This window comes from Chiroxiphia lanceolata, chromosome 20 (assembly GCF_009829145.1).
Source record: "Chiroxiphia lanceolata isolate bChiLan1 chromosome 20, bChiLan1.pri, whole genome shotgun sequence".
Lineage (NCBI taxonomy): Eukaryota > Metazoa > Chordata > Aves > Passeriformes > Pipridae > Chiroxiphia > Chiroxiphia lanceolata.
Window position 1 is genome coordinate 7,145,174 of NC_045656.1, and position 22,259 is coordinate 7,167,432.

The window sequence follows — 22,259 nt, forward strand, 5'->3', positions numbered from 1 at the left end:
CGTGTTGGGGGCTGCCAAGCTGTCCCCACCCAGCCTATCTGCAGGGCCACCCTGCAGGACACATAGGACAAGGCCTGTTGTCTTGCCCTTTGTCTGGGGGGGACGTGGAGGGTCTGGAAAGCATGAGAAACCATCTTTACCTCTGGGAGATCATTGCAGCAAAGTCCCCCATGATGACCTCATGCTGGCTGTCACTGCTCCTGCTCACTGGGTGACCCCGAGCAGGACAGGTACCCCCAGAGCCACCCAGCTGGCCCCCAGCACAGGGAAGGGTGTGTGGGGCTGGGACAGGGTTCCTGTGGCAGAACAGGGGGAGATGAGCTGCTGCCACCAACCTGGCTGCTGGGACAGACAGAGCCTTCCATCCATGTCAGCCCTGCTCCAACCCCTGGGTGCCAATCTTTTGGGGTGCCCCTGCAGTGGTCAGCACCCCCAGCATAACAGGGGCCATGCAGTGGAGCTCACCAGCACCCTTGGTGGCTCCTGGCTGCATGTTTGTCCCTGTGGGAGCAGGACAAGGCTCTACACCCACTAAGGTCTGGGGTAGGGAGCCCATGGGGGCACAGTGACCGCGGGGAAGTCACCAGTTCCCGGGTTTGCAGGAGCAGTGTGAGCCAGGACCTCACCTCCACACACCATTATTCCCCCATCCCAGCGGGAACATCTGCCCAGGAACACCAGCAGCCCCCGGCCAGCCCAATCCTGGGGGTGCTGGGGTGGGAGAGACGGGCGCGAGGCACGAGACGGAGCCCAGGCGGGAGGTGACACGGGTTTATTATCTCACAGCAGCGGGCGGCAGGCGCAGGCACATGCAGATACAGGGCCCGGCCCGGCACGCCTGCTGGCCAGCGCCAGATCTGCACCCACCGCCCGCGGGCCGGCACCAGCCGGGGGCTGATAACGCCGGTCCCCCCGCCCCGGCCGCAGGGAGGGGATGGGGGGCCCCGCAGCACCCACCCCTCTGCAGTGGGTCACTCCCGGCAAAGGGACTGGCTGTCCCCCGGGACAGTGGAGAGGGATCTTCCCCCACTCTATGGCAACCAGCACCGAGCTGGGGGTGCAGGAGCCAGTGGAGGGACCCCCTAAACCCCACCACAGCGCAGGCTGACCTCACCAGCAGCGCCAGGCTGACCTCACACACGGGTCTGGCTGTAACAGCCACATTGAGCACAGGCATCAAGACAGGCAGGGAAGGGACGCGGGCCAGCGCAGGGCCCTGGTGGCACTGCGGGGAGGACGGACACACACAGGGGACAACCCCTTTCACATTGTCACAAGGCAGCAAAGCCACTGGCCATAAGAGGCAGGGGGAGGGAGTGAGGTAGGGGTTCCTGCACTGGCTGCTGGGGCAGCTCCTGGTCAGCACCCAGCCACAGGGCCACTGGTCCCCAGGCAGCTGTACAGGAGGAGCCTGTCCCCACTCAAGTGTCCTGCTGGTCCCCCCCACCTCTGACCCACAGTTTTAGTGGTTGTGGGGTCAGGATGTACCACAGCACCCAGGGACAGCAGCTGCAGTGTCCCTGCCCTCTTAGGGGACAGGTGGCTTTGGCACAGCACTACTTTTTGGTATTCCCGGTGGTGGGATCTCACCACGGCTGAGCTGGGCTCCCTCTGCCCCTCAGAGCTTTCCCCGCTCCAGATCCCACAAGGAAACTTCCTCAAGGGGAAGTAGCATGGGAGTGGGCAGCACCACTGGCAGTGCTGGATTGTCACTCTCCTGGGGGGTGACTGCCATCTCTGGGAAGCCCAGCCTGGGCAGGGCTGCTGGCACTGCAGGGGCACTGGGGGTGAGACACTGGGACAGGGAGAGCCAGCCACAGGGACAGCTGTGGGAGACAGGGCTGGGGCAGTGCCCAGGAGGGTCACTGAAGGAGAGCAGGGGGGTCCTGGCTGTTCTCTTCCTACAGCTCCACATTCCACCAAGCCTTTGTCCCGAGCTCTGGGCGCTCACCTGAGGGCAGAGAACAGCAAGGCACCGGGACTGCAACACCAGACAAGCTGCCAGTCGTATCTGGGGAGGGATTGGCCTGAGACAATACATAGTTAATTACAAAATAAATCCCCTCCCACCCTTGGAATAAAAAGAGCAGCAGACAGGACATGCATCTTTCTGGCCCTACAAAATAAGGCACCAGTTACAAATGAAAACCAGATTGTCTTTGATATAAAAGGAATTCCCACGTGTCGAAGGCAGTTGATGTCTGAGTGCATAACAGGGAGTGATCTTCACTAGCTTTGGGTTGGCCAACCTCATTCCTTGGCCACGGTGGCTTTCTGGAACAGGGGAAGCTGCAGGAGGGGAAGAGAGAAGCTGTTAGGGCTGGAGGAGAGGGAGGCAGGGAGCTGCCTGCACTCTGCGGTGGGCAGGGCTGGGGAAGGAGAGGCTCCCTGAGAGGTTGAAAGCTTCCAGGTAAGTCCTGTGCCCTAGGAGCTGTTGGCATTGCCAGCTGCCGGTGCCCAGCTCACCTTTGTGAGATCCACACCAGTGAGGGCGCGCACGGAGGTGGGAATCTCAGCCAGCAGACGGTTCACCTCGGACATGGTGTTGTTATTGTCTCCGCTGAGAATAACAATCTCATCCACTTTGGAGAGGGGAGCAGACACTTTGGCAGCGATCTAGGGAAGCAGGGAAGGAGGGTGGAATGAGCAGAGAGTCAAGGAACTGGTCAGCAGCCCACTGGGCAAGATCCCTACACATCACACAGGGCCTTGCTGTGCCCGCAGGAGACGCGGCCCAGCCTGGGAGCTCCCCAGTGCTTGCCCAGGGCAGGGGAAAGCTGCTCCCTCCTCACCTCAGGCAGTGCATCCAGCACTAGGGCCAGCCTGGCAGCTTCTCCATACTGCTGGAGCGCTTCTGCTTTCAGCTTCAGCCCCTCAGCCTCCGCCATCCCCATGGCCTCAATCACAAAAGCCTCTGCTTCTCCGATCTTGCGGATCTTTTCTGCCTCCGCCTGAGCAAGGAGGATTTGCTTCACCCTGGAAAAGGAAATCCAGTGCTGTAGCAGCCCAGATCTCTGCAGAGAGCCCATGAGCTGGGGCAGCACTGCTCCCAGCTCAGGTCACGGGCTCACTCATCTCTCCCTCGGCGATCTGCTGGATGCGATAGGCCTCGGCCTCGGCCGGCTGCCTCACGGTGGCCATCAGCTCCTTCTCCATCCGGATCACCTCCTTCTCCTCCACATCGATCTGCTTCTTGCGCTGCACCACCTCGATTTCGATTTCCTCCTGACGGATCTTCTGCTGCTCCCGGGCGCTCTGGAGCTCATAGGCCAGCTGGGCCTCTGCAGTCTGCACAGGGGGGAGAGGAGAAGAGGGGTCTGGGCCACGAGCTCCTGTGCGCAGACATAAGGACCCTTGGCAGGACCTAAAACCAAACACGGCTCCTGCTACTGAACCTCTTCCCAGGGGTGACATCCCAATATTCGGTGCTGTCCTTCCCCGTGCACTTTTCCCACACCACTTGAGCCCAACCAGCTCCAGGTTCAGCCTGGATGACCCTCCCCAACCCTTCCTCTCCTCCTAGTCCCACCAAATTTCTGCAAACAGGAGAGGAATCTGCTGCAAGAGCTCACACAGTGACACACAGTCCTGGGTTCTCCACTTCCAACTCTCCTAACAGATGTAGAAGAAAGAAGCTGACAAGCCCCAGAGCCACCAACACCATCACAAACCCTCCAGCGGTGGGCTGTGGGACACTCTCACCTTAATGTTGACCTCCTCAGTGAAGGCAGCTTTCTGCAATTCAAAAGCCCGTTTGGAATCTGCTATTTTGGTATCTGCCATGAACTTGACATCCATCATTTCTTTCTTGCACTCTGCCTCCTGCGGAGAGGGAAAAGAAAGCAGAGCTTCAGGGTGTGCAGTTGGAGCTAAACAGGCTGCTCCGGGGAAGGCTGGCACATCTCCGGACTCACCCGAATGCCAGCATCTCGCTCGGCTTCTGCCACTCCAATGTCTGCATCCCTTTGGACAGCTGCAATCTGAGTCTTCCCCAGGGAGCTCAGGTAATCCACTTTATCATAGACATCCTGGGGAGGAGAGAATAAGTCACAACCACTTCAAACGAGCGACTCCATCTTGCTCCCTCCCTGCTGAAGCTCTGGGCAGCCACTCATGCGGTCAGGCCGAGGTCAGAACGTGCCATGTCAGCTGATCCACACAAACAGGGAGGCCAGGGAGAGGCAGGCTCTCCCGACATCTTCCCTCGACTCCCTGGAGGCTGGGTTATCAGCCAGCTCTCTCCACGAGCCTGTTTACAGAGGCAGCTAACCCGGTGCTCTTGGCCCAGCTGCCTGGATACAGGACATGCTGCGGCGGCTGTCATGGAAACTCCCGGAGGGCTGGGGCAGGCTGTCAGCTGGAGCCTTCCAGCCGGCTGCGACGGAGGAGCCGGAGCCAGGCTCTGCCCTGCTGCTCCTACAGCTCTGCCCATAGTGCAGCGCCCGATGTCTGGGTGTACCTTGATGGTGAAACTCAGGATCTCGATCCCCATGCGACCCACATCGGGGGCTGCCACCTCCCGCACCAGCTTGGCAAACTGGTCCCTGTCCTGGTAGATCTGCTCCACTGTCAGGGTCCCTGCAGGGGGAAGGAAGGTGAAGCACTTTATTTGGAACAGGTAACACACAACGACGTGGGTCTAAGCTCAGCAACATCCTTGTTGTCCCTTATCTCTTGAGGCCTGGGCACAAGGCCGTAATCCCCTGCCCCTGCAGTGGCACCAACATCTCAGTCTCACAAGTGCAACCACCACCCACACATGCTACCTGTAACCCACGAGGGACTCAGACATCTCTTACTGCAGGCACTGAAAAGTCATTTATCACAATGCGCAGCAGGAGCTGCTGGAGGGGAGATGCCACCTCTGCAATCGGCAGAGGCAGGTCCTGTGTGGCAGCTGCAGTGGCAGCGATACCGCTGGGGCCAGCCAGCTGAGGGACAAAGCCACTCGAGCTGCCTTCAGGGCACGAGTGCCTCCGCACCTAGGATGGAGCGCAGGTGTCCCTCCAGCGTCTGAAGGACCACGTTCTTCACATCCTGCACGTTCTTCCCCAAGAACTGCTCACAGGCCACAGCCAGGAGCTCCTTCTCTGTCATTATCTTCACCTACAGACAGGAGACAAAACCAAAGGGACTGAAGGTGCCTGTCCAGGCACCCTACAGCAGCAGCAGCAGAAGCAGCAGTACCACCACCAGGCTGCCAGGCCCCCGTGCTACTGATGCTTCAAGGGATCACGCTGAGCTGCCACCACACTGAGCCAGGCCACTGGACCAGCCAGTGAGCCCCTGCTCGCTGCTGCGGGGGACAGCCCTGCTGCAGGCACACACCAGCAGCCAGGGCACCCTGACGGCACCTCAGCGTGGAGAGGTGCTCCCTGCAGCCATCTGTCCCATAGCAGTGGGGACAGAGCCTGGCTCTACCTGTCCCATCTGATGGAAACCCTATCAAGAGCCCTGAACTACCAGTTCAGTCACTGCACCAACACCAGCGCCAGGAGAGGGTTTGCTATTACCACTCCTGGCCAAAGCCCATTTCGTTACCTTCTCTTCCTCCTCCTTCACTAGAATTAATTTTTCTGAGCCAGGAAAGGCAGAGAACGAGAAAGAGTCTGATGTGCCCAAGGAGCAGCTTAAAACAGGGGCTCCATTCAGTGTTCCCTGGAAGGAGAGATGAGACAATATGGCCACAGCACACAGGCTTGTCCTGCCTGGGGCAAGGAGCTCCTGGCTGTCCTTTGAGGTGTCCCCAGTGTGTCACGGCCAGGACTTGGCTGTTCTGCTCCATATGGTCAGTCTGGTGGCGATCCCTAGAGATGGGACACAGCCACCTCTTTCACCTCCCACTGTCAGAGCCAGGTGTAAAAACATCCCCATTCCAGACAAGCCAGGGTCCTGCTGGTCACGGGGCTGCTTTTTAAAGGCAAAGTGGGTTACAAACCCCTGTGGGGTGTGTTAGGTAGCAGAGATCTGTGCTCACAGACCTCTACAGCACACAACTACAAGTAGCTACAACCCACTAAGGTGACAGCTCCTGGTGGCCATGTCCAGTGTGAGGGCTCAGGCAAAGCCTGGACATAGAGGTGTCCCTGTGCCTGGCAACAACAGAGAAGGGAGCAATACCACTGCAGCCACACAGACCTCCAGGTCCCACAGCACCAGAGAAGGGAGCAGTGCCAACTGCAGCCACACAGATCTCCAAGTCCCACAGCACCCTCTCATGGAAACAGCTGGGCTGGGCAGTGCTTCCTGTCCCACAAGGGGATGGTGGCACCCCATGTCCTGCCCCAAGGCTGGACCTGGCTCAGAGACTTCCAAAGCCTCAGGTGCATCACAGGGGCCCTCCGAGGGTCCCAGTGCACACTCTTGAGGGGTTCACAGCCTACAGACCTCATCCTGACACCTAGAAGAGCACTTCCAGCTGGCAAAAGCAACACAACTATTTCTTGAGAAAGCTTTGTTTGACAGCCCACACCCCCAAAATGATCCCTCTGGAGCCAAACAGCAGCACCTGGCCCCCACACTGCCAAAGAGTAGGACAACTGGGATGGACCATCACCTTCTAGGGGGGCAGGAGGTGGACCTTATTAGATGTGGTGAGCTGGCCAAGACTCACCTGCCACAACCCTGTCCCTCACAACATGAAGAAACATCAACCTGGGCTGACCCTATTTCCTAATGCTGCTTCCCAGGTGGGATCTCTCGGTCAAAATGCCAGACTGAATCACAGCTAAGCACAGCAATCCTCTTCTGCATTGTCCCAAAACCTCTGGGATCCTTTTGAGGTCAAGCCTCAGCGGTTTCTCATCCCTGCACCCAGCAGTGTGCTCTTGCCACACAAGGGGGAGTTGGGAGAGCTGCTGTGGAGCTGCACCTGGGAGTGTGAGCCCTCCACAAGGTTTTTGCATGTATCAAAACCAATTAGACTCAGCAGCAACATTTATGGTGTGCATCTGCCAGCAATTCCACTTCTCTAAACAATCCCCACCCTCGGGAGCTGCGGGGAGGACAGAGCACGGAGTGGGATGTTTGTTAGGAGGACCCCTGGGGTACTTAGGAGCAAGGAATGGTTTAGCCTCTGAATAAAGCCAGTCAGTTTACACTGTTGAGCCCTGGACAGCTCAGAGCTTGACTCTGTGCAGAATATGGACACCAACCTCCACAGCAAAGGCTGCACAAAAGAAACCGGGGTTGAGCAATTTGCGCTCAGCGTGTTTGCAGGATTTCAGGCAGGGCACTGCGACACTCGGCGCTTCTTCAAATGTCATTCCCATCAGAGGGAGAGGATTCAGCTGGCAGGGAATCAGAGCCTCCATCCAACAATCCGGTGTGGAGGATCGATACCGCCGCACCCCGCTCCAGCTCCAGCCAGCTGCACTCGCAGTGAGGGGCCAGTCGAGACAATCCAATTAGCCTGAGGCTCAGGAAAATGGCACAGAAGGATGTGGAGCCCAGCATTGGCCTAAGGCAGCAGCATCCCAGCACATCCCAGCACCCAGCCAATGCAGAAAGGAGGCTACTGGTGAGCACTCATTACATCCCTCTTCAAGAAAAGAACAGCATCCATATGCACATTAACCACTTCTAATTACAGCAAAAACTCTAAAACTCTTTCTCTAGAAATAATTTGTTTTCCTTTTTTGCTCAAGCTCTAAAAGAAAAAATGTTTGCCTCAAAAGTACTTCTGCAAAATTAAGGTAACCTGTGCCATGTGCATCCCCAACAGCCTCAAGCCTGCTTTCTGTGAGGCAATTCCTTGCCTCTCACCTTTAAAATTAACTGACAGTGAAAAAAATGAACAGTGGGAAGAGAGAGTAATATCAATGAGATGAACTGAGAGTTGCATTTTTGAATCAAGGCACCCGGTGATCCAGCTCTCTGCTACTACACACCACCCAGCCTAGGCAGGTAATGGAGGGATGTCCCAAAACTAGGATAAAAGGGAATGCTGCCTTCACAGAAACAGAAGGAAAAGCCTACAGATTTGGGAAATAAGTGTGAAGTGAGACATGGGTGCACATATTTTGCCAACCATGCAAAGATCACTGGGATTATGTGACACCTTAGCAGCTAAATGGATATAAAGAACTGGAAAACAACTGAAAGGTGGATATACAGTACTGATAAGATGAAACCAAGGATGCTGGCTCACATCATCAGTGTCAGGACTTGCCCAAGATTCTGGCTCCCATGCTGGTGCTCCTGCATGTATCCCTGTTTCTCAACAGCAGGAGGATGATGGATTATCTGCTGTTGAGTCACAGTCATGCCCAGCCCTTCTGTCACGTGTGACAATCCAGAAACTGCTCCTGGCTGAATTCAAACCCTCACATACATACAAACACAGCTCCCCTGCAGCATCAGCTCAGAGCAAACCAATGAACTCAGGAGGAACCTGCTGCTCTGGGAGCACTGGGGGAAATCTGTCGAGCGCTCGGTCTCAAAAGGGCTGCAGCAGCACCATAGTGGTGTTCCCTGGGGGAGCCTTCTGAGCCACGAGGGATTTTGGTCACATCACTGTGTCACTCAGCAGCTACCCTCAGCTCCAGAGCTCCCCACAGGGAATGTGGCAGCCACCTCTCCTGTGATAACACACCTGGACATGCCTCGGACACACGGTGACCACAGCCCTGCGTGCACTGAGAGCCACTCTTGGTTTATACACCCAGAATGAGCTGTCAGGAGCAATTCTCAATCAAACCATGCAGCTGCCTATTCATGGAGCCAAATTCCCTCAAAAGCTAACATTTCCCTCCCAGCATCCTCCCCAGGGCATGACTTGGGCACAAGGACAGACTGTACCAGGGCAGCAGACCTCAGACTCCCAGAAGAGCAGGGTTCAGTGTGCTGTCACAAGCAGCAAGAGCTGGTGCCTGCATTTGAAGAAGGCTGGAGAGAATCAAAATTCAATTCAAGCCAGAAATTTCACACACAAATCTCAGTGCCTGGAGGGACTAAGTTATTTTTTTTAAGCTTTAACTCACCGTGAAGAATTACAAGGTCCATGTGCTAACAATAATAATACAAAGCAATATAACGCTCGATGCCATCTCTGGAGGGAACAGCTCAGTCCTGTGGGGTCACACATGGCTCCAAGGGCACCGTGGCACATCAGCGTTCCACAAACACACCAAGTCACCCCCACACGCCTCATTTGCCACAGGGACAAATGAGATACCAGAAAAAAATGATTACAGGGAGAGAAGAAGAGGTCACAACCCCCATCACCACACGGGACATGCTGGAGTGTGTTTGAACCAACAAGGATAGCATGGTTTTGCACAAGGATTTGTTTCAGAGCAGTTGGCTTCTCTGCCTGGACAACAGCAACCTCTTAAGGGGCAAAACCAGAGGTAAGTTAGAGACATGCATTCCTGAAATGATGTTTTGGAGTTACTGTACCTGTGCCACACCTGTGACAGTTATAGCTACCCCCTCCGCCGTCTCTACGTCCTCACACCTGGGCTGTAACGTCATTATCTCTAGGGAAATCCTGCCAAAAAACGTAAAATATTTGCACGTTTCCAGGTTACACACACTCACCTCTTCCCTTTGCATCTCCTGCCCCGGGCTACCTGCCACACTCCTCACAGGTAATGCAAGACAGGCACAGAATGCAGCCGAGGGAGCATATCTGTGATTGGAGACAGACACGGCACTTTGGCTAAGAAGTAGATTTTCACATAATGCTTAAGGTAATTTATCAGCAAAGGCTGGAAATGATCCTGTGACCCTTTGCCTCCTGCTGGGCTAGGTGAAGGGCCAGAAGCTGGCAGCTTTGGGATTCCAAAGGGCCCTCAGTCAGAGGCTCGCTGTGCTGCACTGCCCAATGCCGCAGCAGTGCAGGATGGTGTCACTGGTTTAAAAGCACAGCACGGAACTGAGATGCCCACTCGCTGCACAGGAGCCCTGTGTTTGGCAGAACCTGGCACTGATGCTGCAAGAAGTAGCCCTGGATTAGCATTACCACAGACCTACCCCCTGATCTGGTTCATCTCTCTCTCTATTTTTCCAGTGTTCTGTGACCCAAAGGCAAATGGAAATGAGTCTCCAGCTCTTTAAGGCCAGGCCTCTAGAGCATCAGGCACCTAGGAACAGATCCTGCAGCTCCAGAGCTTTCTCAGTCACCCAAGGTGGGCATGAGGTACTTGGTCAGACCCAGCAGTCTGCAGGTCACAATCTGTAAAACAAGAGACATGCCTGGATATGGCAGGGTCTGTTTCAGGAAGCTCCGTGTCAGCCATAACGAGCCGGAAAGGCGTGGGAGTCAGGACAGGGAGCCACAGGGCAGAGAGCTTGTGTCGTGAACATTAGGTCAAACATCTGAACCATGAAGGGGCTGCCCTGGGCTGCTGCGTGCAAGCTGAGTCGCTCCAGATTGGCTGGAAGTGCCGAAACCTATCCCTGCAAGTTCATGCCTGCCTTGGCCACTGTCCTAATTAAACTGGCACGCAAACCGGGAGCTGATAAACAGATCCCACTGGTCCAGACGTGCATCGGGCATTTTTTGCCATGTGCATTCAGAGCTTTAATCAGATACTGCAGGATTTCAGCCTTCTGAAAACCTAATCTACACTTTGAATTTGATTTCCAAGCTGTGCTGCTGCTTAGCTGGCAGTTTGCAGGGATGTTGGGTCATTGCTGGCTCATAACTGCCCACAGTGCCAACGCCAGTCCTGTGTGCTGCTGCTCATCCGAGGTCTTCCGTGCTGTCCTTTCAAACGTGACGACATCCAAAATGGAACTGTCTCCATGTGGAGGAAGAAGGGCTGGTGGAAATCCTAGCCAAAACTGCAGAGCCAGGTACAGCTGCAATTTTCCTACACGTGTACACGTTTCCTTTTGAAACGGCACAAAACCTGCCTTCCCCAAATCCTGCACAGAATCCAACCTGGCCTGGCCTGTGCCTCCATACAAAAGCAGATGCCCTTCTGCTCTCCACCAAGCACACAATGGAAACCGTGCTCGCAAGGAAAGGGTTACAGCAGGAGCAAATCTTAGGTACAGCAATGCTGAATTTGGAATTTGCCAAGGATGCACCTGTCTGCATTACCTATAAACTGTGGAGTGCCTCAGGGCAAGTGCTGGAGAAGGGGAAGGAGAGGAGGGTATTGAGATTTCTGTCCTGTTAGAAAACCATTAGGTTTATGTTATCTGCTGCTGCTGCTGCTGCTGCTGCTCAAAACAGAGGGACAAACAGTTAGACAGGATGTTAGGAAGCTGGTGGATTATTACCTGTGCAACCCCTGTTACGTACAGTGGGACCCCCTCCGACGTCTCAACATTCTCGCCAGCGACAGAGGATGGTCATAACCTCCAAAGACACTCTGAGCAGCGAGGAATAAGGGTAGGACAGCAAATACACAAAGCAGTTACCAGAGAGTAAGACACTCGTTGCAAAGGACAGACGAGACTTTCAGGTTTCAGCTTTTCCCTGCTCAGTTTGGCCTTTCTCCCACTGCCCACTCCCAGGGCTCCATAATGATGGGGTAGATCAGCTTCCCTAGTTCTGGTGGGGAGTTTACACCATCCCACTTGCCTCTTTTAATGAGGATAGGCAGGCTGGGGTCTCATCTCCACCCTGCACACAAAACTGAACCATCTATCCCACCTGGACAGCCAGCCTGGAGTCAGCTGGAATTCTCTGTTGAAGTAATCTTTGCACACAGAAAATTCCTTTACGTAATAATTTAGATGCTTCTATGTCAATATTTAAGAGAGGCCAGAAAAAATGAAGTGGCAGAGACCTGGCTACCCACCCCTGGCTAAGGCATTGAGGAGACAATCTGCTTCCAAGTGCTGTCCTGGGAAGCTGAATTAACACCATTTGGCTCCCCCAGAGGCATATTAGACCATGCTGTCTCTCTCCCTGCTTTTATTTCTGATCCCTAAAACAAGGACAGCGTTTTGTTTTCCTTGTTTTTTCCCCAGTGCTCAAGGTTGCAGCAGATAAGTGCCCAGCACCCTGCCAGCTCTAACTGTTCCTTTTGTTCCCAGGTTAGTGCTACCTGGCGTGACCGCCGCTGACAGCAACACAATTGCTGCTGTCTCTCTTGCTTGCAGCACTGGCAGTTCCAGAAAAAATGTCCTAATTTCAGAGGAGAAAATCTGCCTCACTCTTCATGTTAATGCAGTGGGCTCCATCTGGGGCACAGCTTATGGCATTTGGGAAAGGCTCTGTTTTTGAAGGGAGAATTAAGCCCCATATCCCGTGGTGTGAACCGGGGGTATAGATTTTAAAGGTAAAAGATTTGTCTGGGTGCTGGACTACCTGTCAAGAGCCCCATTTGCTAAATAATGCCCAGATCTCTCCCACATAACAGCTCATTCCTGGCAAGCAGTTTTGGCCCTGGATTCAGCCTATCCTTAACTTAATAAATCAGCCTCCCAAATATATCTGTTACCTCCTGCACTCAGCAGGTCAAGGTCCCGCATCATTCTCTGCACTTCTCAATAAGAAGAGTAGGAGCAGGAACCATTTGTTCAATTGACAGCTCTCCCAGCAAGATGTCTCACAAAATTCGGGAATGAAGCTTGTCTGGATTAAACACAGCAGCAGCCAAGACCCCCTGGAGCAAGAGAAGGTGCATGACCCCCAGGTGAGCAGTGTACCAGCTGCAGAGTGAGGGCAGCAACATGCTCAATTGTCTGCTGGTGGCAACACATGAACAGGGAAAAGAGGTTGGAAGACCAGCAGAAGGGTTAACTACAACCTCTGCCCATCACTCAGTGCAAAACCCCGAAAGTCACATCTTTATCCTTTGCCCTGTTATTTTTTTTACACAGATGGGAGGAAGCCTGTATTGGTGAGCATGAGGGATGTGTTGGGAGAGAGTTAGCATTCCTACGATCCTAGAGACAAAGAGCTGTATTAGCAGGACAGGAGCACTACCCACAGCATGTTAGCTCAGAGACCAGACTGAAGCAGCAGCAGCACAATCCATGACTGAGAAAAGGGAGAGAAAGGCAGTCCCAGGGTTTAAATCGGAACAAATCTGCTCCCAAGGTGAGAGCAGTCAGCAGATCTTTAGAAAGAGAGACTTGAGGAGCAGGAGGGGGCACCTGCAGGCCACAAACAGTTTGTTACTGGGTGAGGGGTTGGGCCATACTGGGCAGAACTTGGCTCCTCTTGTGAGCTCGTGGATGAGCCAGCCCAGTGCCCTTGCCAGCACCTCTGCCAGAGCCTCGGAGCTGGGAAGGTCAGCAAAGCTCTTTCCCTCTTCAGCACTCACTGCACCAGCATAGGAAGAAACACACTGACCAGTCAGGCTATGGCTCTCTCAGCTTGATGGGTTTTATGTAAAAAAAAAAAAAATTCAACAAAAAACCACAACTAAAAAGGAAAAAAAACCCAAGCAAACATGATTGCCCTGGGTTTGAGGAGAGGTGTGGACAGAGAGGCCATTTTGAAAAGTACTTCAGCTGAAAGCATGGGATTTCTTTTTTCTGTGTCTTTTGCACTGAGTACACACAGCTGTACCCATGCAAACAGTCAGCAGAGAACTCTGATGCTCATCCATGGTTTCATACCCAGTCCCATGTTCCTAAAGATACTGCTGACAGCCCCATTGGGATTGCTTTGCCTAATTCCTACTCCAAAAAAACCCACAAATAACAGGGGTCTCCTTACCTCTGAGTGTCAGTAATGCACCACCAAGCCCAAGCCCAGCCTCCATACACATACTGCCTTCTGATCAGAGCCACAGCAGCCACCTGCAGCACAGCAGAGAGCACAGAGACACTGGGATTCACACATGCACATTGCTCTTGTGCAGGGAAAACTGCATCCAGAATGAGTCATGAGCAGAACAACTTCACAATAAGTCTGCCCACTTAGGAACCCAATGCTCTCCTCACCTCCCCGGGCTTCACATGACAGTTTTCCCAAGGCAACCTTTTTTGGAATTGTCTTATAAAACTGGAAAACAGTATTTGTAATAATTCAGTATGAAGAACAGTAACACACAGAAACTGACTGTATGTCAAATCAGGATTTTATTTTAGTTTTGTTAAGCAGTTTAAGCACTTTTAGCAATCAGAATCAATGTTGGAAATGTTCCAGCATCTTCAACTGTGATGTCAATTGTTATGGAAAGCCACATAAGAATCCATTTCCTTTCCCTCCCCACACCACTGACAAACCACCCTTAAATTCCCAGAGAAGCTCCCAGCACCGGAGTAGGGAAGAACCCTTGACCTCCACCAAAATACCTCCTAGTTCTGGCTTGTGCAAGTAGTAGTTGTGCTGATGCTTTGATGGTCCATCTCAGAGCTGGCTGTAGCCTCAGGGTTCAGGTTAGCCTCCAGAACTCCTCTGACAACAATTAAGAATGATCCCAGTGAAGCCTGGAAGATGCTGTCTGGGTTTCCATGCCTTTGATTTAAGGAGCAAGACACCTAGCCTGTCTTTCAAGAGAGGCACCCTGCCAGTGACCAGCCTGGGGAAGAGAGGAGCTCTGCAGCTCCCCAGTTAGGAGGCAGGTTGGGAGGATTAAGCCAGAATTCCCTCCCTCCTCAGCTATCCATAATCACACTTACTACAGCAGTGCCCCAGGGCTCCAGGAAGGAGCACTGTACCAACGAGCAACAGAAGATCCAGCCCTGTGGGATGGATCTGGGCAGGCAAGACAGAGCCAGCACAGGGGAAGAGCAGGAACATGGAAAACAGCATGGCTGTGGCAGCTTTGGGTTGTGGGAGGGGAAAGGGAGAAGCAGGAAGCCAGCAGACCTTTCAAGAGAAGTGACCATTACTAAGTTTGCTGCAATAGGTCACAATGAAGAAGGAAAGGCAGCACACATCCAGGCCAGTGCGCCGGCAAGAGGGGACTGCCCTCCACATCCTCCTCTTCCTACTGATCCTCCAGTGTCTGTCCATCTTCTGCTGTCAGCCAGCTACTGCCTGCTACCAGATGCTGCCTGCTACCAGATGCTGGCCAGATACTGTCTGCTTCACTGGCTTCCATGTGATGGTTGACAAACCAGCAGATCAGCCCCATCTACAAATCTTCATCCTTCTTTTTCAGTAGGAATTAAACACAAATGGGAAAACGATTTACAGACTTTTTCAGCTCTCCTGTTCTTCCCAGCCTAGAGGAATATTCTCTCCCGTCACCTCTGAGCCAGCCTTTGGATGGCTTCTTCCTGTAGCTGGAAGGCTATTTCAGCCAGGCAAGTGTTACAGTAGCTGATGATACAATATCCTGCAGCAACCACAAGGCCTTTAACATTTCTTGGAGGACGTCAGCCCAGTTAGCTCAGCCTTTCAGCCAGGCCCTTGTTTTCCAAGAACAGGAAGGGAGGTGTTCCTGGCAGTCAGGAAAAGCAGCTCCACACAGAAGGGTATTTTATTTCACAGGGTCTGTGTGGTCTTTACCGAACTCTGTTAATAATTTCTTAATAATCTGAGAAAGCTCTGCACCCTAAACCCACCATTGCTACAGGAACATGTCTTTTCATACAGATGTTCTTTTTCTTCCGCAGGAAATGCAAGGAATACCTTATTTAGCATCACACCCAAAGCGAGCTCCACATTTGCTTCCTGGTGCTACACAACACGGTCTACTGAGCTAGATTACATGTCAAAAAGTGTGCAAAGCATAAGAAAAAGCAGGGAAATCTAACACATTAATGAGGAGCAGGATGCCAGCTGGTTGCTTTCATGCACGTTGGACATCTGAGCGCAGCAGAGCTCTGTTCTGGTAAGGCAAGGAGCTGAGGGCTCATTTTCCATGGCAGCACTGCCACCTCTTTCTCAATTCTCAGAGAGCAAGTGAAAAAGGAACCAGCAAAGCGAAATCTTTGCAAGGCTAAAGAATAAACCCTCTTGCACAATAAGATTTGGCAGAGAAATTGCCTTTTCAGCTATAATATGCCCACTGTTCCAGCAGCCTGGGTCTCACAGTCGCTTGGCCACTTCCACAAACATCCACCGTGCTCTTCCGGGGCAGTGTTGTGGGGCCACAAACGGAGGATTCATAGCCAGGGAGCTGCCAGCCAGCTTGGCCTCTTCCCAAAGGGGATCCATGTTCAAGCAAGAATTCCCAGAGCCAGGAGAAAGTATGTTGTCCGTTTGTTTGGGCTTTTTTTTTTTTTTTTTCTTATGAAATAAGATTAATCGCTTGGGAGTTGGTGGATAAAAGGAGCTCTCAGCAGATGCAGGAAGCTGCTGCCCCGATGGATGGCAGGCAAGGAAGAACGTGAGCCCCAACTGTCACAGGGACACAGGGCTCCAAACATCCAAGTTGGGACAATCTGAACAAGCTCTGTGTTGTTTGCTCTCCCCAGGTAACTTGGGCACTGAGTTACCGCTCTGGCAGGAAGTGGTGAGCATTCCGAAACTGGGTCGTGGTAAACAGGCTGCTGAGTGCAGACAGACAAGGAAAAAACTGATAATTGAAAACAGTTACTGACAAAAGAGATAATGCATAGAGAGAGGAAAGCAAAGGCATACATAAAGAAAATCATGTCCTAAAGCAGGGCCCAGACTAAAGTCACTGTCTGGCTCTTAGGCCACGCTGTGCATATAAATTAGGCTTTGTTCACATGCAGAAATGGCACAAGGTTAACAAAAATTAATTTAGAAAGATGCAGGGTTCTGAGTTGAATCCATAAAAGCCTTTGCTGGTCACTGCAGCAGATGAAAGCAGATTATGCTGGTTATCTTGTTTTGGATGTAATCTATATCAAAATGACTAAATGAGTATCAATGCTAGAGTTTAAAAACACATTTAGCAACTTATCTTGTAAATAGAAACTCAAAGAACACAAACCACAATGAAGCTACAAAACAATACCACAGAGATACTACCCAGAATTCCTCTTGGAAGCTAAAAGGAAAGGCCTGAGGCTATTGTCCACCTCCCTCTCCTACCATGCTTTCCAAAGAGTAATCTGCAAGCCCTGGAGATTTAACAAGCACCTGACAAGGAAACCTTGAGCTCCACCACCTGCAAAAGGTGAAGAATTACCTCCTGAGAATGAAACATCACAGAGGAGCTGCATAGGGGCCCTTTGGAGCACTGGTAACCTCATGACTTGAGACCAGTTGTGATGCTGCACTCTGTCAGCAACCACTGAGCATCACAAGGAGTGAGAAACCGGCTGTGGGGAAAGATTTTTGGCTTGCCAAAATGACAAACTGAAACCTGCAGGAGCGCTCAGTTAAACCTGGCAGAAAACCATCTGTAGTGCCACTACAAGTTTCCTGCACACAGCTTGTCTGGTGCAAGAGGTAGAACACCTCGACCTCAACCCTGGAGGACAGTTTGAACTGAAGGCATGAACACAGACAGGGCAAAACCTCACACGAGACCCAGCTGAAGCTGCCTGCTCCTTCCCACAAACTCCTATTATTTTTGAGGCTGAAGAACTGGAACTGCACCAGCTTTAGGGCTCAGGTGGCTCTTGCTGCTCACCTCATCTTTCCACAGGACACAGCCTGGACCTTCTCGTTCCATTTTCATGCACTCAACTGTTCTCACCTCAGTGTAATCTCTGCATTTCTCCTTACAGAACTGCATCAGATTTCGTTCAGCCCATTGGGTCAATCTGCTGAGTTTGTTTTGACTCTAATCCAGCTCTTCAAAGCTCTCAAACCCATTCCCAGCTCAGTACTCTCTGCAAATTCAATAAGCACATTCTCGATTCCATTATCCAAGCCAAAACAAGGGACTTACTTGATAAATTCTTTCAGCTGAACAGTGAGCTACTGTCAAGTTCCCTGGCAATGGTTTTCCAGACAGTTTCATATTCATTTTATAGTATCTGAGAAACCAGTTCCTCCTTGCACTGTGGACTGTAGGTCTCTTGCAGGAAGGGATTTCAAAGCCTCTAAAAATCTTTATTTCAACTTAGAGCAGTACCATGAAAATACCAGTCTCAAAATCACAATCAGTTCTTGCAGGGATAAGAGGGATGCAGCACCAGGATGGGAGAGTTTAGGGTGGTTCTGGAAAGGCTGACTACCCCTGACTGCTGGGGTGCAGCAGGAAATGTCTACACAAAACTAGAATTAACTGCTAGTTCTCTTTTTACTTTGACAGACACCAAGGAGCCCCAAAGGGTGTGCACTAAAGTAAAGTTTGAGAAACTAGATTGGAGTGTATTTCTCAGGCTGACTTCTGCTCACCCAAGGGGGACACAGATTAGCTGGACATGGCAATTATGTACAGTTGTGTTGCAGCGTTCTCCTAGGAAATACAGCTGGGTTAGCTGGCTTGCATTCCCTTCATCTTTCTCCTTCTTTCACACCCTGAATTTTTGCTGACGCAGTAGCTTTTTCTCACGCAGCAACACAGAGGGCTGGGCCAACCTTTCCCTGTCATGTATCTCCAGGTGTTCCCCTCAGAGCTCCTCTGCTGCTGGACTGCTCCCACACAGTGCCATCCTGCAGCCCACCACAGCCAGAAGGAAAGTGCCCCAACTGCAGAGATTTGGGCAACACTGTTTGGTAACTGCAAGATGAACGTGGCCACTAGAAATTATATTTCCTTATTATGAAACTCTGTGGAAATATTACAGCGTTATATTTCAAAATCAGCAGATCGATCCATGAAAGCTGCATTCAACTAGACTGTAACCCAAAACCAGCATTTCACAGCCTATTTGGCTGGTGGGAATATTTAGGTATTAGGATGAAGAGGTACTTTGTGTATCTCCCTGAAAACTCAACTGGCTCCAGCTGTGCTTGCAGCGGGCTCAGTGATGCGCCAGGCACCTGCCAACGCCTCCTCAGAGCTTGCACCAAACATCACCCAGCAGAGACAGAGCCAAAATTTGAGAAGATCATCATTGCCTCCACAGGGCTCTGTGGGGCATCCTTACAAAGCCTGGGCTCCACAATTCACCGGTGGATCACTTAGCTGAGTGCAGTTTCTTAGGAGGAGATGGATGTTGCTCAACAGGGGAAGGACGTGAGTGCCAGTGGAGAGAGCCGAGCCCTGCCCGGGAAGCAGCTTCCCAAATAAGGCTATGAAGCTCCACTTTCCCAAGGCACAGCTGGCTGCTCCTTGAACACTGGAGGAACTCAAGTATCTCACAAGAAAGTGAAAAGAAAGAACACCCCTCCCCAGAAAACACCCACATGCCAGGGGAGGCCCAGGACTTAAGGGCAAGGGGCACAGGCTAAATTTATAATAAAGAAAACTTTCAACTGGCTTCATGATTTGGAGGTGCCTTCCCACAAAGTGCAGACTTCCAAATAACAACTGTATGACAATTCAAGACTGCAAGGCAAAAGCCTGTTTTTAGTAATATTTGATTTAAATTAATTTAAATGTATTTAATATTATTTTAGTTTATCGGTAATTATTATTGGTTTCTTCTTCCCTTCTCCTCTCTCCTCAAATCCAACTTAGCATCATACAAATTAATGCTGGCCCTCAAGGTCCTCTCTGTTTTCCTTGGAGGAACATGACTCAAGTTCCTGGAACTACAACTGCTTGCAGCAACACCCTCCCACTAATGCCCTGGCAGTCGCTCTGCACAAGAGCTGCAGAGCTCCCACAACCTCTCATGTGCCCCTGAAGCTCCCAGCTGGTGCCCTCAGGAGACAGCAAGTGTCTGCAGACTGAGTTGTGCAGGAGCAGAGGAAAACCACGTCTGGTGGCAGCTCCAAACCCCATTCCGACTGGCAGAGCCTGGGGTGATCTCTGCACCCTTCCCAGAACACGGCTGTACGTCCAGGAGTGTCCTTGGCTCGCTGCTCCAGGCTTTGGGAATGCACAATACTTGGAACTGCCAGTAGATGCCACAAATTCCTGCTGGCTCATCCTGCAAGCTGTGTCTTGTAAACTCCACAAGTGAACAGAAGCAAACCCGAGCTTTAAGACTTGAGGGCACACCTGGAGCACAGCTTCCCAATCTTCCCGCAAATGTGGCATTTCACCAAGCGGTGCCAATTTTGATGGGTGTCTCTTTGGAGGGAAGCACAACATCAGCTCTAGATTCCACTGGGAACTGTAGAGATGTGCATGAGACCAGGAAACCAAAAGGAATACTGCTGCTCCGGGAATCTGGCAGATGTGGTTTGTAATATGCCCACAGCAGACATATTTGTTTCCAGGACTGCAGCCTGCTCCTGGCATCTCCTCAGAAATTCCCGTAACAGGTCTGTCATCTGAGAGAGATGAACTGATAACAGACCAGCCACAGTCCACTGGAGACTTTGGCTTCAAAAACACAACAATGTAGTTCCACAGGCGCAGTGGAGTCATGACTGAGGCACATCCTTGATGTTCACATGGGTAAGTTTAGGTCTGAACATCACAGCAACCACCCCAAAGCTGGGCCAGCACTGACAAAGGGGATGTGACATGATGGAGGACACCTGAAGTGATCAACATCTGTATCTAAGCTGGTTGCTACCTTGCAGTTGGCCCCAGTCTGTCACAGAGTGAAGCTCCCAGCCCTTACATCACCTAAGAATAACTAATTAACCTAACAATAATTAATTAAGTCCTGTCCAGCCACAGCCTGGTCCATGTGAAAGTGCAGTTGGGAGCTTTGGCAGTGTTGGAGCAGCTACAGGTTGAGTCAGACGCTGGGGATTTCACTTGGGGTTTATTTAACCCCAACCTCAGCCACCAGCTCAGCTGCTGGTAACATTCCACACACCTGATGGGCATCACCTGCATCCAGTGTCAGCACCACCAAGAGTCCAGGTGACGTGCTGGTAAGGAAGCAGCAGCAGGACGTGATGGATGAGATGGGCAGCCCATGGACAAGCCTGCAGTGCACTGCCCCAGGGGGGTGCTCACACCCAGCTCCCCTTCCCCAGCAAAGCCAACTTGCTGTTGGCAGGGGACCCAGAGCTTTGCCGGTGCCACTGCCTGACATCATCCAAAATCAGCAGCATCGGGGGTGTCGCTGGCACCAGACCTCGCCCACTGCTCTGTGCTGTAGGGACCCCACCCTGGAGCCCAGGGGTCCACACAGCAGGAGCTGCCCCCCGTCCCCACTTCACAGGGATGCCCCCAGCACCTCAGTGCCCACACACAACAGGACAGCCCTGGAACAACACTGTAAGGTCCCATCATGACACGAACCCCCACTCAATGTCCCCTCAAGGAAGGATTTCCCCCCACAGCATCCCAGTGCTCCCTCTGGGGATGCCCCCACCCAAATCACAGGGCATCCTCCAGCAGGTACTGCCAAACACCCCCCCAGGACCCCACACACCCCCCCAGGCAGACCCCACCAGCTTCCTGGGTCCCCCCACAGCAGGGATTCTCCCTAGTGCCTCAGAGCCCCTCCCTGACAAGGACAGATCCCCATTGCACCACCCAGACTCCTTGCCCAAAAAAACCCTCAGGTCAGCTCCCCCCTCAGCACCAGATCCCATGATAGGGACCCCTCAAACCCCTGAGACTTCCCTCACAGTCAGGACCTCCCAGTTCTCACCAGGGACCCTCCTAGCAGACCCCATTACAGAGATGCTCCCCAATTCTATTATAGATACCCCCACAATTCCCTCAGGATCCCCTCACGACAGGGATCCCTCGAACTCCTGACAGTCCCGTCACAGCCAAGACCCCCCAGTTCCCATCAGGAGCCCCGTCTATCACATCCTATTACAGAGATGCCCCGCAGTTCCACTACAGCATCTCCCCCCTCCCTGTTTATTCCCAACTCCCTCAGGGTCCCCGTCCCCCTCCTCAAAGCACTAAGAGCTCCTCACAGCCAAGACCCCCCAATCCCTCGCTCCCAGTAGACCCCATTACAGAGACCCCCCGCAACTCCCTCATGGTCCCTTCATGACAGGGACCCCTCGAACCCCTGACAGCCCCCTCACAGCCAAGACACCCAACTACCTCAGTGCTTCCCCCCACTCCGACAGGGACCCCTCAGCCCCTCTCCCGCCGCTCATCCGGGGCCGTACCTGACACCACCAGCGCCTCGTTGGGCCCCACCGTGTAGCAATTCCCCATGACGCCCCCGCCGCCGCCACCGCCCGCCCCCATAACCCCCCGCGCCTCGCTCGGCGGGGGCGCGGCCCGCGGGCGCCGCCATCTTGGGGAGGTCGCTGCCGCACCCCTGGGGGCGGGACCGGGACCTGCCGCCATGTTGGGAAGGTCGGCGCCTCCTGCCGGGGGAGGCCTGTGGGCGCCGCCATGTTGGGGTGTGCAAGGGTGGGTGGCACTGCATGGGTGTGCAGGGGGTGTGTGTGAGTGACAGACCGCAATAGGTTGCGATAGGCTTAGGGTTAGAAGGGAGTTTGACTTCATGGCTGTTCAAGGAGGTGTGAGAGAGTCGTTGTGTGGGTG

At 52.8% G+C, this 22,259-nt stretch overlaps 1 protein-coding gene across 1 annotated transcript; it reads right to left on the reverse strand.

Moving 5' to 3' along the window:
* Nucleotides 1-756: 756 nt before the first annotated feature.
* Nucleotides 757-21,923, reverse strand: FLOT2 (flotillin 2). The gene is given in 12 exon segments (XM_032707396.1): nucleotides 757-2,289; nucleotides 2,467-2,616; nucleotides 2,793-2,976; nucleotides 3,068-3,288; nucleotides 3,703-3,822; nucleotides 3,915-4,028; nucleotides 4,460-4,578; nucleotides 4,983-5,106; nucleotides 9,400-9,490; nucleotides 13,628-13,683; nucleotides 13,685-13,710; nucleotides 21,875-21,923. Coding segments are annotated over 12 exon segments (1,293 nt in total). The 3' UTR covers nucleotides 757-2,250.
* Between the last annotated feature and the right edge of the window lie 336 nt (nucleotides 21,924-22,259).